Source organism: Micropterus salmoides, unplaced genomic scaffold, assembly GCF_014851395.1.
Source record: "Micropterus salmoides isolate LMB-PRFRI ecotype aquatic unplaced genomic scaffold, ASM1485139v1 Ms_hic_scaffold_21, whole genome shotgun sequence".
Lineage (NCBI taxonomy): Eukaryota > Metazoa > Chordata > Actinopteri > Centrarchiformes > Centrarchidae > Micropterus > Micropterus salmoides.
This window is the reverse complement of record NW_024041262.1, coordinates 9,383,046-9,400,229: the sequence shown is the minus strand read 5'-3', so window position 1 is coordinate 9,400,229 and position 17,184 is coordinate 9,383,046. Positions and strand designations below refer to the sequence as shown.

Sequence of the window (17,184 nt, the reverse complement as noted above, 5' to 3'; positions counted from 1 at the left end):
TCTGCAAAGATTGAACTGGGTCCAGGCAGCAATTACATTCAAACCTTTTAGCACGTGTCAATATTCTATCCTTCCTCCTCTTCAGCTCCTCAGCTTCTTTATATCTTAAATGGCCCTTCACCACTTGTCCTAGACTAGTTTACTCTTCTAACCTTAAGTGTCTTGGCTCATTTTTCTCTCTTCCTTGTCCAGTCCCTCCATCTCTGCTTCTTTCACTCCCTGCCCCTTCATTTCCTTTCACCTTTTCTCCTGCTCCTTCCTTTTCCCTTTTTCCCATCATCTCTTCTTCCCTTCTTTCATATCATCGCCTTTATCACCCGCCCTCTCCTCTGCATTTCCACTCACCTTTGCTTTGTGCTTCTTTTGTCTCCCCCCAGCACCCCATCTCCTCTTCATCCCCTAACCTCCCCCCTCAATCCATCACGCTCCATATCGCTCCTTAAAGAATGATTGGGCTGCTAATCTCGATCCTCCCTTATAGGGGCTCATATCTGATTCCATTTCTGTAATTGAAGGGAGCCCGGCCCCGGCTTGGGCTCACACTTGACTGACAGATTTCCATTCCACAAGTGGTATTCAAAGAGGCTTCTATGAAATGATTGGAAACCTGTCCAGAGATATACAGCACAGGGACCCTGGATTCCAGGAGGCAAACTGCCATTACTGTTGGGTACGTCACACACAAGCTGTGGAGAATGTGTGAGAGGGAGAGACAGAGAGGGACTAAATGACAGCAAACAAAACCAAAATGCCAGCTGTTGCTCTTTTTGAAGTCACCTTTGTGTGAGCTCTGCTAATCTTGAACCACACAAATGGACTTTGCTTGTCTTTTCTTCTCCTCTGCTACTCAGTCATATTTCACTGCCTGTTGACCCCATGAGAAATAGAATCAAGACTATTTTCAACACCCCCCTTCTTTAATTGCCTCTGCTACTTTCCCTAATAGTCTACTGTCCAGCTGAGCAAGCCACACTTCTGTTAATCAATAGCCATATCCACTGTTCTTCTGTGCATCTGTATAAGGTCACTTTATTGAATTCTGCAACCAAGGCAAAAAGCAGCTAATAAATGGTCCCTGAATGCAGTCCTGTAACTCATCCCAAAGGAGGACACAGTCTTCTACGTGTACAAATGACCAATTATGGCCGATGTCTCATGTACACTGCTCTGCTAAATGTTAACAACTGCCATAAACCAGAAAGGGATGACAGTATTCCTACATACCTGTTAGTGTTTCATGGGTCGTTCACAAAGTGGGGATGGAATTGCTCAGAATAGTGCTCAGTCTGGCAAGCGATACAGAAGTATCCACTTCCGTACCACCAGACAACAGATCTTTCCTCAGGCTCTGAGACTCCACCTCACCCGCCATTATAAAATGACATGGATATTTCTGTTATCCTGTTTTTGCACATTACCATGTATGCTTATTGTGAGAGACTACAACTTTAATTTCACTGTGCCGCCCTGTGTTGTGGAAAAAAACATTTTTCTCTAATCACGCTTGCTCCTGTGCTGCATCTTCCTGCATCACATAGAGTATATCAAACCTAAATCTGCCCAGTACAACAAGTCTACTGCTGATAGTTGCTGGATAAGGGTTTAAGCACTTTTCTCAACAAGTCACAAACAAGTCATAAACATCTCTCAACAAGTCACAAACCTGCGTTTATAGACTTTAGGCATGCACACACCCCACCTGCTGCTGTAGTATTAATTGCGATGTTTTGTATGCAGGAGTTATATTAAACATGGCAAAATATCTTTATCAGTATGGAATTACTGTAAAACTTAAATTAATAGCCGAGTCCCAAATAGCTGCCTACCCGTTTACTGGCCTGGTGTGGGAACACATTTTGACAAATAAACACAGGTCCCCATTAAACGCCTGGTCTAGTTTTTATAGAAGTTCTTTGGATGTATAAAACCTCTGAAACCCTGTGGGGTCGCCTGCTTTAGTTGCTTCTAAGGTGCTTAGATCGTTAAAATAAAATAAATTAAAATTAAATTTTAAATGTAGCCTATGATCAATAGCCTATGTCAGTATGGACACTCTACACATCCTTAGATCGGTTAGATTCTCCACAAATCAATCCTTCAGTTCATTTAACAGAAACAAAGTCAAAGTCTAATTCTTATAGATTTACAGGTGTAACCTGCATGGTACAAGAGATGAAAAGGAAAAAGAAGCGCCGACTCCCGTTACCTTTGAAGCGCTCCTTAACCTCTCAACATTCCAATGGCCCGCCCACGGGCCGTCAGGTCCTGGCAGCAGCTTTCCGTATGTGCACACAGCTGCTATGTTAACTTCATACTCATATGATAAGTAGTTTGAAAGCTAAAATCCCCGTGATTCGACCAATGCAAACCATTTCAAGATACAATTACCACAGCGGGTACAATCAGCGCTTCTGTCAGACCAGCCAGTACAATCAAAATTGACGCAATTTACAAGCCTCATGGTGATCCACCGATTGATTATATTCCAACAAAAACGGTCTTGTTACGTTGTCAAGGGTCCAGGCGATCCAATACAGTAAAAATATGTAGTCCAAAACACATTATTCCATCAATAAATCCCCAGGGACTGCTGCCACATCATTTCATATTTGCCAGTAGATGTGGCTTGTATGTCATTATAACTCCATTTTGAATGTAAAAAACTACAACAGCTTTTTTCAAACTAGCCGCTGAACTCTGACCTTTCAAGTGACACCAAATCCGACCCAGTAGGAGCTCACATGTCCCTTTCACAACCTACAATAGCCAACGAGAGCCCGAGCTGTAAGAAAGGGCCAGCCCCAATTATTTTGTGGGAGCCAATTGCAAGCAATTGTGGTGATGACTGGTACTTCATGTAGCCAATAAAATTCTGAAAATAACGATATCCAGCTTTAAGTAGGAAGTTCATGATCTACCAGCCAAAAAACACATCTGCGTCGATTTACTGGCTAATACGGAGCATTGCAGCAGTCACTGCCTGCCGCCAAGGGGCGGTGCTGTTTTAGAAAAAATACGCTAAGACATACACTTAGAAAAACCTTGTTAAAATAGTAATTTTTCATGGTATTGGTATGAAATTTAAACTTGGGCTTTCTAGCCTGGGGAGAGACCATGGGGAGAGACTATGCCAAGGATAGAGTTTGCCTGCGGCCGCCGTGCAACTCCCATCTGCAGTTGTCTGCATGCATTTGTTAGCAAGCATTTCCAAGCGGAAATGAAAAATATATTTTATATTATTTTAGTGTGTTTAAACTTATATTAATCAATTCCAGTAGCACTTAACACAATCATTCTGACTTTTGGGTTAGATACTCCAGAGTGTTATCTTTCAGAGAAGCCAAAAACCATGCATATACTCCAAATGATTCAAGAACTACATTCAATTTACTTTGGATATGCCTTGAAAAGGTGTTTTGTATGAATTTTACAGGAATGTTAAGAGGCCTGCCCCTTAAGTCCGAATGTTATTTATATTCCTTTAGTATGTAAGGGTCCACCGATAAAAAGAATCCAAGTTGTGAATCCTGTCATGTGAAGTCCATGGCTCTCTGTCTGCTAATTTCTGCCACACTTCTCTCATCCTGCACCGTGTTGTTGTTTATGTTACGTTGCTGCCTTCAAAATAAAAGCACATTAGCTGTCTGTCAGAGCTAGATCAAATGAATGACGTCTGTTTGATATTATTGGATAATTTAGTAAGTAATATTCTGTTTGAAATAAGTAAACTGTGTCATAGTAGCCTATTTCAGTTTTGTGCAAGAGGAATTAAAGGCCTGTCCCAAAGGACACCTGTCCCAAATTAAGGCAAGGTCAATTCAGTGATTTTAGCAAATAAAAGCCCAGGCTATTAATCAGAGTTTTACGGTATTAAAAATGTTATGTTTTTTAAGACATTTTATGACATTTTGGGGTAGACCAAAGTGGTGGACCGACCCAAGTCATTCATAGGGGCCATGCTGCTAGGAGGCTAAAATGTTTATGATGTGATAAGATGTCACATTCTCTAGCACAAGCTGTTCTATCTCACACAGGCTCCGCCCTCTATTGGACTCCTACCTCTCTTACTATCACACGCACGTACTCGCCCACTGAAATTTGCTTAGTGAAAGTAGCCGACCAATGGGACGCCGCTACCAATACGTGCGAATCGTGTGTCCACACTGCCTAGCATCTTTTTCTCTTCAGCAGACGGCGATCACCCACTGTTTTTCACCTACATGGATGGAGTCGCCGTTGATGGATACTCGTCTATGCCCGTCCTGCACTGGTCTGATCGCCTAGGCTTACCCTCATCGCCTATGTTTCGAATGCCTGGGTAGAGACCATGCCAAGGATGGAGTTCGCCTGCGGCCGCCATGCATGCAGTGCAGAGCCCTGCCTCTTCTACGCTGCCAGCAGCGGTGGGACCACTTCAGTCAGTGTGAGCTCTCTCTCCGCTGTGAGCAGAGTGAAGAGGAGGATGCCGGTCCAGACCTTCTCCCCATCTTTGAAGATCTCTTCCAGATATTTGGCAGTGTGCTGAAGCATCCTGGGCGTCCATGTGCATGTCCACCCTCAGACAGCGGGCTCGCCGTCAGGCTAGATCCCGGTTGGCAGCGCCGACATCTTCCCAAGGAGCCACCACGGAGTCGCCCTCAGGCGAGGGTTCCGCCGTCCCACCCGACCGAGCCAACCAGACCTCCCCACCAGCTGAGCTGCGGGAAAGAAGCGGCCGGCAAAATGACTGTCAGAAGGGGGAGAGAGCACGGTAGAAGCTGCTGGAGACCCTCCTTCCGTCTCATGTCCTGGAAAACATAGAGCTCAGTTCAATGTTTACTGTGACAATGCTTGTGCTGACAATGTTGATGTGAATGTTCAAACAGTTTTTATTAAAACACGCTACATTCCACAAAGAGCAAACTCCTCCCTGCCAACCCAGCCCACCTTTTATCAAACTCCGTGTTGAACGCCAGCGCATTCTCCAGCGCCAGACTGACAACACACCCTGCGGCCCACCCTGTTCTCCCGGCTATGACCGAGCAAGACAGCGGAGGGGTCTGGGCGCTCACTTCGCTAGCCAGGATGTCCGATCGCCGCTTCGAATCGCTCTCACGACATGACAACCGAAGGAGCGGCTTCTGCCATGAAAGTGAGACAAAGCAGCAGTCTAACGGGACTTTGCTTTCCCAGCACGATCACGATGGCTTGCACGGGTGCGCCGTTACCTCACCGGCAGAGCAGGCATGTCACACAAACAGACATGCCACACAGGTGACAGCTGCTCCGCAGAAATTTCCGAGCACACGGGAGATTACCTGTGTCGGTAGCAACCAAGCTAATGCAAAGCAAACCCGCTATAGCCAGAGGGAGGCGGGGACCGTGCTCCCCTCGGCACAGCAAGTCGATAGAGATCGCTCGCCGGCTCCGGTGATCTTTCCCCCACGAGTGCCTCGCGGCTCTGATTAGCAGTAAGCGGTGACAACCACTCTCCACAACAACTAGTGGCTGTAGAAACGGGGGTGCCCCGCCTCACGGCTTATTAACAACGTTGCACGCTATGACTTCATCAGAGTGACCGGCCGTAGTGCATTCAAGGACACCACAGTTGGCTCGGCCCTTTCAATTGTGGCCCCCCTTAGGCCAAACTACTTTTATGGAAGGTTTGGCGGCGGAGAGGGCCGAAGAAGTGTTCCTCCAAGCAGACTGCAGCGTGGGAACGGCGGGGACAACACTGTCAGTGATGCAGCTGCTGGGTCTCACCCAGTGGTCTCGTTGGGACTGCTACACATATGACGGCTACAATGCTGGTTCTCCAGTCTGCGTCTGGACCTCAAAAGACACAAACGCTGCATGGTGACACCCCCCCCAGCAGTACAGGGTGATCTACAGTTCTGGGGATCCCCACATTGGCTGTCAGCAGGGGTGCCGCTGGGTTGAGTAGCATCATACGTGTCAGTGTTCACGGATGTGGTTCTCAATTCTGCCACAGGACAGCCCACCTTTGGGAGTGGATGTGTTTGCACACACTCCATGGCCAAGGGGGTTTCTGTACGCGTTTCCCCCAACCCATCTCATTCCCCCTCTGCTGGAGAGGGTGAGACAGGAGCAGTTGTCATTCAATTCAATTCATTGTGGTAGCCCCCAGCCGCCGATCGCCGGGGTGGTATGCAGAAGTGACGCAGCAGGCAGTGACAGAGCCTTGGCCTGTACCTCAGGTCTGGGGAGCTAGGAATCAGGCGCCATAGGCATGCTGCCGGTGCTCAGCAAACCTCTCCAGGTTTTGCTCCTGAAAGGGAGAGGTTGAGACAGGCTGTGCTGTCCGCAGAGGTAGTACAGACCATCAAGGCGGCAAGGACGGGCTCCATCACTTCCTGCTACAAAGCTAAGTGGGTGGGCTTTCAGCGCTGGTGCACCGAGAGGGAAATGGATCCTATAACCTGCTCAATGGGATCCATCCTTTCATTCCTTCAAGGCCTGATGGAGAAGGGACTGTCACATTCAACCATTAAGGTGTATGCAGCAGCTATCTCATCTTGTCATGAAGGGTTTGGCGGCAGACCTATCTTCACCCACCCCCTCCTGAAGCGTTTTCTTCAGGGTGTGAAAAGACAACGACCAGTGTCTCGTGTCTCCGCACCTAAGTGGGACCTGCCGCTAGTTTTGGAGGCTCTAAGGTTGAATCCTTATGAGCCCCAGGAGCAGTCCTCCTTGAAGATGTTATCTCTTAAGACAGCCTTGTTACTTGCTCTGACCTCTGCCAAGCTGCATGCTGCTTCGTGGTGACCACAGTGCGGCTGTGTTAAGACCGAACCCCTCCTTTGTTCCCAAGAACATAAGGAGCTCGTTCAGGTCAAGAACGATACATTTGAAGAGGTGGCTGGATGATAGGCAGTGTGGACACTGCTATATACGATTCGCACATATAGGTAGCGGCATCCCATTGGTTGGCTACTTTCACTAAGCAAATTTCAGTGGGCGAGTATGTGCGTTTGATAGGAGGAGAGGTAATACCCATAGAGTCCAGTAGAGGGTGCCGTCTGTGCTAATAGAACTAGGGCTACCATATCATAACCTTCGTTTCTACTTGCCCATTTGCCAATAGTCCAGCCTCTTTGACTGACATTACACAGTGGAGATAGCAGCTGATCTACTACAGAAATCAGGTTGAGAGTACATCTCACATCGTGTGCCAACATTGACTATCTTTATATTAGATATTCTTTTCCTGCCAAAGAATACAGCCATTTAGTTGTAAAGAGTTTATTTTTTCCAGAGTGAGAAGCCTCCCAAACAGCATTTACTTTATCAAAGGACAATAAAACTCTCCACTGAAACCCAAAGTAATGTTTGTGGGTAGAGTGGCAGGACTGTGACAGGGAGACCCACTTAGAGTAAATACTAAAACATATAAAGAATAGGCTAGGTCTTTCAATTTACAAAAACATATTGTTAAATTTAAAAGGAAATTCATTGCAGGTTTTAAAGTCTTGAAAAAAAAAAACCCCTCCATCACCTTTGCACTAGACAACCTGATTGGCTTATAAAAAGCAGATTGACATATTGGTCTAACAGTAATTAGGTCCTCATGTTATTGGCACTGAGGGACCTCAGAGAAGCAGTGCTTGATTTTTTTCCCCCTGTTGCATAATGTGTGTTATTCTCCATGGGATGCTGGTCTTTCTCAGGCAGAGGCATGCAGAGCCCACACTGCGTAACAGCGGTGTTTTCCGTTTCCACTCACGTACGCTGCTGGATGTGTGCACCGTCGAGCTCACTGGCACCGGATTGATTCACCTGTCGCTTGAGCAAGTTTGATCCCCAGGGGCGGTGTAGCGGCGTCTCACCCGCCGAGTTGCCTCTTTCCCTCCGCTCCCCTCTGTAACTCACAAGCCCCTATGCTATCCCTTCTCAGGGCCGCTCGCTCCTTTCTCTCCCCGTTCTCAGAGCGATAAACTAGATTTATAGTTACAGTGGCAAAGCAAACTCGCTGAGTGTGTTAACTTTATCTACAAGGACGTGGAGGCAGCAAGAGCTAAAGAGTAATGACTCGACTGTGAACGTGAATTTGACGGGGGGGGGGGAAAGGTCACATCTCTCAGTGATAAGAAAGACTGTAGCTTGGTGACAGTGACTGGCAGAGGGAGGAATGAATGTGAGGCATTAAACTTGACTGCTCCGAGTCACACACACAAACACACGAGTACAGAATATATAGGAAAATGCAACACATAGAGCACAGTGAGGCTGACGCTTCTGTGTTGTGTTTAGACTCAGCCTGCTTGTAAGTAGAGATACGTGTGGGTGTCTGTTGGGTGTGTCTTTGCACATGTGCATGCATGTATGGTTATACTGTATACACATTTTGTATGTATTTCCACATACCATTTACCCCTTAAAAATAATTTGTCACAGTAACTTAAAGCTGCAACTTTCTTTGATTGAAAATAAGGAAGCAACCCCTGTACTCTGTGTTGTGTTAGGCGCAGGAATAAGAAATAATGGACAGGAGGCTTGTGTCTATTTCAGTACTGCCATTTATTGTCCACATAGGAACAGACTATATGTGGTAGTGAGTCATTTGGCTCACCAAGCTCAGACCAATTGCAGTACAAATTATCAAGTTATTTTTAGTTAGTTATTTTAGCTGGCTAGTGGCTAGCTAGCTTGTTTACTGAATGTACTACTTCTACGTTATTTGATCAGTTTAGCACTTAAGGTCTTCTCAAAATCGTCACCTTATTACAGGTGGAAAAGGAAAGTACACCCTGTTACCCAATGATTAGAGCTGGACTGTTACATATATGAGGGGCATGCTGCCATGTTGCAAGAATGACCACCATACTGTAAGTTTTGATGGTTTGTCTACAACTTTTTTCTTGGAAATTGTCTTAATGCTGCATACACAAAACCATATCCATAACTTTGTATTAGAAAGCATTCTATCTCAGGAATTGCATTGCCCTTAATGTCGTCCCTGGAAAGGGCAGTCAACAAGGTGTTCTTAAAATCTTGTCTTTATTATATATCAAAAGGGAAAAAACACACGCCATGTTGGAAAAATGACCACCTTAGCACATGCTGTAATGGTCTCACATCTTTATCCCAAATATTTATCTTTGTATCACAGTGAACACCTTCTCACCACACAGAAGTGAGTTTTCTTGGCTTCAGAAGAGAGGAAGAAGCGAGGTGGAGGAGACATTCTGGGATTTCCTTTTGATTTTACTCCCCCGGTGGCATGACAGGCCTCTATATGCAGGCGTTTACAGTAGCCCTGACACCCTGCTTAGTCAGTTACTGTAGATGAGGGTAGGCTGACTAACAAAAAGTATAAGGGGTCTGTTATGTGACCTTTTCAGTTTGTAGGAGTGAATGGGATGTTTTCTATCCAAACTTCTGTCCATGTGTGTTCGCACACGTGCATTTCTTAGTTTTCAGCTGATCTGCAAACTGCTATAAGTCTTATTTTATAAGTCACTAGAATTAACAGGTTTTTTTCCCTTTCTATTCCGAAGTAGCAAAACAGATGAACTCAGGATATTGTTTTTTTTTCACAACTGACAGTTTAAAAAGAGCAAACAGCCAAAGGAGGAAGCAAATGCATTTAGATTTAAACATTTAAGCCAAGATTTCAGCTGTGCTCTTTAGAACATTTTCATTAGCTTTGTTTCTCTCTCTCTTTCTTCTGTCAGCTGCCAAGTACAACGGTGAAATCTACAAGCGTCGGCTGATGGTGGAGCTGCCAACGAAGGGTGGGCTTCCGCTCCAGCCCATGGGCAACTCCAGGCCCTCCATGGGCAACATGTCATCAATGACTTCTCAGATGACTACCAACCCCATGGCTTCAAACCCAATGACCTCCAATCACATGAACCCCACCATCACCCAGATGACCTCCATGACCCAAATGACGTCTATGATGCCCATGACCTCTATGACACCGATGACCTCCCTCACCCCGATGTCCTCCATGACCCCTATGACCTCCCTGGGTCCACTGACTCCAGAGCCAGTGGCCACCTATGTCACAGAGATGCCTAGCATCTCCTCTGTCTCAACCCTCCCGACAGAACGGCACATAGCTGGTGGTGGAGGAGGTGGGGGACTCAAGCCAAATGGCCAGAAACCGAAAGGCAGTCATGGTCACGTTGCCCACAGCTCTCACAGCTCTCACAGCTCTCACACTCATGCTCACAGCCACAGTAGCAAGCCGCCAGGACTCGGGGCTACCTCCCTGGCACACATGGCGGGGACCATGCCAGGTGGCATGTCCCTGGGCATCTCCAGGGCCGCAGAGACCGCCATTGGCTCCAGCTCTGCTACAATGGGCCGCCCATTGGCGTACAGTTCCAACACAATCGCAGCTGGGCATACAATGGGGCTGGGGCTGAAGGGCTGGGATGGGACTGAGACGGTGGGCCGGAGGAAGACCTACGGGCACAAGAGGCCTCAGTGTACCGTGCTGGAGCCCAACCAGCTACACAGCACCAGAAACCACAGCCACAGCCACCACTTCCTCCCCACACAGCCCTACTTTGTGACCAACAGCAAGACAGAGGTGACTGTGTGAGAGAGGAAGAAAGGGAGAAAAAGAGGGGGAAAGGATGCATGTGGAGTGGTGGCACAAGTAATCTCTGACCAACTCCTGACGTGGTCAAAGGTGCAGATTTATGTGTGTGTTTGTGTGGCTAATTGGTATACTGGTGAATGTGGTGGGACAGTAACACTGTGTCTGAGCAGCCCTCGTATCACATACAGAGTTCACCAATCAAATCACTGAACAGACCATTGTTGTCAAGAGGTTGGTGGCATCTGTAACCATAACTTCAAAAAGGCTGCAGAGCAGGGATGTCCGTATGATATTAGAGTGTTGTCAGACAGCTAATATCTACTCAGTAATGATAATGAGCACAGTGCAACAACACACAGAGGATAAATTGAGAAACTGATAATAATAAAATGGATTGGCATCATGGGAAAGAAGAAACACAGCAGGTTTACCCACAAACCTCACAACAAGAGATCTGCTCATCTGCCCAACAAAGCGTTGAATTGTTTGGAAGAAATAACATTCCCTCGTGACTCAACCCCATATCTCTTGAGGGCTTTGAAACCGACACACATGATGAAGGTGCTGGGCTTTGGACTGCAGACATGCAGGGCTTTGTACTGTGGTTATTCAGAAGCGCCTTCATAAGCTCTGCAGCTGAAGGTTGCCCTTTTCCACAAGCTCCAGCACAGAGAATGGAGGCTGTCACACTGGCATTGTTCTGGTCTGATCTTGTCTGTGTGGTGACAGCTGGCCCAGAGGAGGGATAAGGAGGCAGGGAGGCAGCATCTGGATGTTGCTGCAGCAAGCAGAGGCTCCTTGGAGCACAATTCTCATACACACACACACACACACACACACACACACACACACACAGAAACTTATACAGTAGAAATACCGCACACCAGGGTTTGACCAATATAATGTTTTAAAGAATGATACCAATAATTTTATATTCAAGGTATAGATGGCTGATCCTTTTTGTTTCATTTGTGCATTTGGGATTGGGATGACCCACCTTATCCAATCAATGAGAGTTTGGGACACATAAATACTTTAGAAAAAAATAAATTAGAAAATGATTTGCAAAAGGGTTGCACAATTAAAGGATTAGTTTGACATTTTGGGAACTACCTGTATTTGCTTTTTTGCCAAGAGTTAGATGTCAAGATTGATACCACTTTTGTGTCTGCATGTCAAAACATGAAGCTACATTCACAGTCTATTAGCTTAGCTTAGCACAGAGACTGGAAACAGGGGGGATCAGCTAGCCTGATTCTGCCCAATAGTACAATAACAAAATCTGCCTACAAGCTAACTAATTAATATGTTAAATCTACATTGTTTAATCTGAACAGAAGTGTAGAAAGGACATTTTATGGTTTTAAGGGAGTTGATGTGGCATTTTTTACAGGCAAAGTAACTTCCTGAAATCTTATTGTCAAGCAACAAAATGTCAAACTTTTAGAAAGTTTTAAAAATTGCAAAAAAGAAAGCTGTTTAGTGTAGTTTTGGTCAGGAATGGCCTTGATCATATTGGAAGTGTACAAAATGACTTGTTAAATGAAAAATGCATATGTATTAGTTTAAGGTGAATAAAGTCTGCAAAGTATGGGTCAACTGGAAAACTATATGTTAACATATTTAAACATATTTTATTAGATGGAACTAATGAAATATTTGACTTCTCAACATTTTATTTCTGCACAGATTTTGCATAGGATGTTATGCTTCTCTAGTTTTAGACAAAAGCAAGAAACTACTGTGAAAAGTGGGTGTAACAGAACTAAAAATACCACAATTTTTTTGCTGGTAATGGAAAGACACTGCCACGAGAAACTAGGCTTGATTAGATCACTCACTGTACTCAAGCTCTAGCTGAAAAAATAACATCAAAACCAGCAGGATAAAAACTATCTGGCTTACATGACTCAAACATAAAAATAAATCCTTAAGTCTGACAAATAGGCCAAATCTTCTAAGGGCTTATCTGAGCCTATTTGCTTGTTTTGTAATGACGTGAGACTTATTAGCAGCTGCAGCCAGAGTTATCATTTTGACCTTGTTGTCACCTTGTTGTAAGTGCTGCTTCCACCTCTAAGACCCTCTTTGCACTTGGGATAAACATGCATTTTAAATGAACAGATTGTGATCAGATAAATTAAAATAAAAATCAGAATGCACCCAAGACACAGTGTGGAAAGATTATAATTGGATTGCTGGAGGTGGTCAGTATTTTCCGTAAGTGTAAATACAGTTATGTCTTGGAAATGTGTGTGCAGCTCCAACTGAAGCACAAGTACAAAAGGCGATGGGCAATTTCACACCAACAAACACAGATTGTTAGGACATTTTTGGATAGAGAACAAGCAAGCATCAAGCATCAATTGTCCATTTTAAAGTATGTAAGTATGATAGGAAGAGGTGTACATGACAATCTGTGTTGAGAAAAAGACAGTGGATTTCAGTGTGACACATTTTATTGGAAGCTGCAGCAGAGCTACACTGTGTTTGGGTACACTGTGTATCCAGACTGCATGTAGATCTGAGGTGCAAAGAGGGGGGGGGGGGGGGGGGGGGGGGGGGCGTAATACTACAGCTTCTAAATCAACAGCCAGATGAAAACAACTAATTCAGCGTAAGATAAGGGGGTCTACAGGAGGGGATATTTTTGCCTCATGCTGTGGAACCCCTGCTGCCTTGATGGGGACGTGACTGGAAACGTGAGACCAAACTGAAGGCATGGAACAGGATTTAAGAAGTCATCAGAGCGTTAAAATGTGTCGCCTATACACCCACACCTAACACATGCACACACACAGGAATACATTACATGGTGGACTCTGCTTTCCTTCTGCTCCCACAGTGCCGAGCGGCAGGCGTCATCACAGCAGGGAGACAAAGAGCCAGTACTGTTATTGCGCCTGTTGTACATGAAAGACTGTGAAACTCCAGACCTTGGCCCTTTGTAGCGATAACTGATATTATGCTTTTTATATATACAAATATACATAGCCTTTCTCTTAATCTCTTTCTTTTCATCTTTTCTTCTTCTTCTTCACTTCTTTTCACACTTTTTTTCTTCTTCTTTGCGCCCTCCATGTCTGATTGGAAGACCTTCAGAGCAGAAATGTCTGCGAGGAACAAAAACCGGGCTGTGATGAATCTTTTCTGTGATAGTGGAGTGCAGTCATGATGAGACAGTGACTAATAATAATTCACCCCCACCTTGAAAGGCATGATTGGTTTCCCCCTGTCCATTCTCCTAGCAGGAAACATAAGTGATTGATTCTGTGTGACAAAACATGTAATTCAGTTTGTAATTTTGTACCATCATGTGTCCTCTTGAACACTGCACAAATTTCACTCTTTATAACTTTTTGTATATCTGTGGGAGTGTGCGTGTGTGATCCAACTTTGGCATATGATTATTGTCTCTGAAGAAGTGAGAACTCAAACAAACAAACCAAACAAAGTGAATCATATATAAATGGAGTTCATAATCCTACAAACCTGTTTGCGTCCCATGAGAATCCTTTGCAAATTTTGTTTTTTCCCCTCATCTTTGGATTTATTTCCTAATTTTCTTGACGGCTGGTGGTTTTATTTGTGACAGAGTTGAGAAGCAGGTTAATGTTTGCTCACAATGTGCATTATTGTACCAAATTGACTTAATCCAGCAAGGTGGAAATGTGGAAATATGAACCCTCCTTGCCACCCCTTACTGCTCGATCCTTAAAGCCCATTCAGCTCTGCAAAAGCAGCCACTGGAACAATTGGTTAGCAGGCAGGCAGTGGAAACAGTTGGTAAACAAACAAAAAAAAAACCTCCTCCCTTACCGTAACAGCCAAAATAACTGTGATAGAAAGCGGGGAATTGGTTGCGCTGGCTGGGTCACGGTTGATAGGGTCAGGGCCACAGATGCGTGGGTTCAGGAGGCAGTCATGTCTGACATTTTTCATCAGACAAGTCAGTCAGACAAAAAATGCCATGACAGAGACAAAAGGGCAAGGTGCAGGTAGTCTGCACGGTTCGAAACAGTCAGCTCAGTAACATAGCCAGTAGGAGATCTGGAATAGTAAGTATTCATCATTTATTGAAAACATCTGTTCAAGTCTTGATTTTCAAAATCTTGACAACACAGTTTGGTGATAAAATGTAGGCCTACTGTATGTGCTTATTGTCAGTACTGGCTTAACGCACTAATAATAAAGACATTCAGCACATTCAGAAACGACTTTAAAAACTTACCATTTCCAAAAAAAAGAAGCGGTAAAGGTGCATTTTTCCTCATTATTCCACCTCAGTATGGACTGCTTTTGTAATTTGAAAGACAATTTTAGAGATCACATATGGTTGCTTTTCCTTCCATAGCAATTCATCAGCTGGGTCATTTCTATGTCCCCAGTGTACTGTATTCCCCAGATTTATATGACACATAATGGAACATGACAAGGGGTCCTATGTTCTCAGGATCCTATGTTCCCTAGTTCTAGGGATAGGGGGGAGGGGGTTAAGGAACTTAGGAAACTGGGAACAAACATATGCTCCAAATCAAATTTACCACGCTTTAGTTTCAGCAGTTAGTCAGCTGTCCTTTTTATGGTCGTTACACCGACTAGACAATTTTTCACAATGAGACAATTATTTTCAGTAGGAGAACAGCATAAACTATGAACATATGGCATCATCTGTTTAATATATGTATTACACTGCAAAAGTCATTTTGCAACAGACCGGTCACAGCATTTAACCTGCAAAATTTGAGAATGAAATGGCACTGCCGTGATAGGTGGATTCGTTCATGGAGATGAAGTAAATCCACAAAAATAATTTGTACCAAGTAGGAAGCTTCCAGTCTGAGAAGCGAAGCGAATGCAGAAGTCCCTTAAACCTGCATTCTATCAAATGGGGCGACTCTTCTGGTTGCAAAAACAAGTGACCCTACTTCTCACCCAATTTATTACCTCAGTAAACACTTTCATAATGAATTTATGGTCTCAATCGCTAGTTTCAAATCTTTAACACAGCATGATGTTTATTTAGTAAATTATGGTCCTATTTAGAGGAAAATAGACAAAGTATGCTTCAAGGCGGGATTATCTGTGATTGACAAGTTGTTACCATAGCGACCTGTCAATCAGGCTAGAGTGACTTGTGACTCACAGCACTGTGTAAATTTAACCAGCGCCGTTGAAAAAGCGTGTTAGGAGTTGGCTGCTGTTGGCTGTTGGAGTAGTCAAGACTGTTGTTCGCTAGACAAAATTATCATCCCAGTTAAAATGACAGTTAACGAGAATTACAATTGCACTTTGCTAAACAAGCTAGCTAGCTCCTCACGGCGCCGTTGGCTCCACAGTCTCTTCCAAATATGGTTTGCAAAAAATCAACATGGTGGCACCCTAACGGCCAAACTTGAGGCTTCAAAACGGCAGTCCACAAATCAACAGGTGATGTCACCGATGACTACGTCTACTTCTTATATACAGTCTATGGGCCCCAGCTGACCACTCTGTGGTAACTGACATCTTGCAGTATAGTGTGATTGCCTTCACCTCTTAGTGTCTTACTACCTACCATGACGCTGCCAAATCAATTCCAAATTTAGGGATGACCACTCAGTGTGAACTCGCTGCTCCATACCATTCGGGTCCTGATTACCCTGTAGGTGCACTGCCTGCCACAGCTTCATGTTTGAATGGAAGCCAAATGAAGAGTGGAGGGGCAAGTGGCCTAATTATAGGTATCAGACCCCCAAGTTAGAGGCTGCAACGGTTCACCAGCACGCTGATCAGCAACTGAGGCAGGAGCAGGAATCAGGCCAGTCGAGTGTGCAGCCTGAAGTTGTTAGGGGAACCTAGTGTATCCAGAAGCAGGCACTGAGACTCTGGATTAGCTTGATAATAGAGGTTTTATTGAACAAAAGCTGAAGGGAGTGCAGTAGTGTTCCTGGAGGAAGAGGGGGTGAGCGGGCAGACACAAGGATCCAAGTTACCAAAGCACACAGTTTGGGTCAGGCAGCGCGGCTCCACAGCTTGAGTACTTCCTAGGGCGAACGCAGGAAAACACAAGTAGTTAGAAGAATCAGAAAACAGATAATCTCAACTTTTCTAGTTCAGGTACTAGTTGGCCGCAGCGCTTGTTACCACTGAGGTGAAAGAACGATCCTGCGAGGATTGGATGTCAAGCTGGGGTGTAAAAAAAAAGAGGAGTTGATTACTGGGATCTGCGTCAGGTGGGGAGCCGCTCCAGGGAGGGTGAGAGAGAGAGAGAGAGAGCCATGCTGCGCCCACACACACAACCAGACAAACTGACAGACGGGGATGGACAGGAGGGTAAACGGAGGGAAACACAAGGATTGGGGAAAAGAGGGCACAGCAGACCTAAGTTACGTGGTGTTAATACTTCTTGCTGAACATGCTTTGACCTTGTGACCTGGAGTTACCGTAATAGCCAATATTATATTGTGTTTTTACATTCTGATGCAATATTTTGACTGAATTTACACCTCTCTCTTCAATGAATGAGACACATCTCTAGTCCATCCATCCATCCATCGTCAACTGCTTATCCTGCGTACAGAGTCACAGGGGGCTGGAGCCAATCCCAGCTTGCATTGGTCGAAAGGCCACATCTCTAGTCATTTTATTTA

The 17,184-nt window shown here is 44.9% G+C and overlaps 1 protein-coding gene across 1 annotated transcript in view; it reads left to right on the top strand.

The window, feature by feature from the left end:
* shisa9a (shisa family member 9a) overlaps nucleotides 1-13,086 on the top strand; it is a 53,141-nt gene extending 40,055 nt beyond the window's left edge. Inside the window, exon 4 of the mRNA XM_038734960.1 lies at nucleotides 9,675-13,086. Within this exon, the coding sequence (XP_038590888.1) occupies nucleotides 9,675-10,552 (878 nt within the window). The 3' untranslated portion in view covers nucleotides 10,553-13,086. The remainder of the gene's footprint in view (nucleotides 1-9,674) is intronic.
* Nucleotides 13,087-17,184: the final 4,098 nt, after the last annotated feature.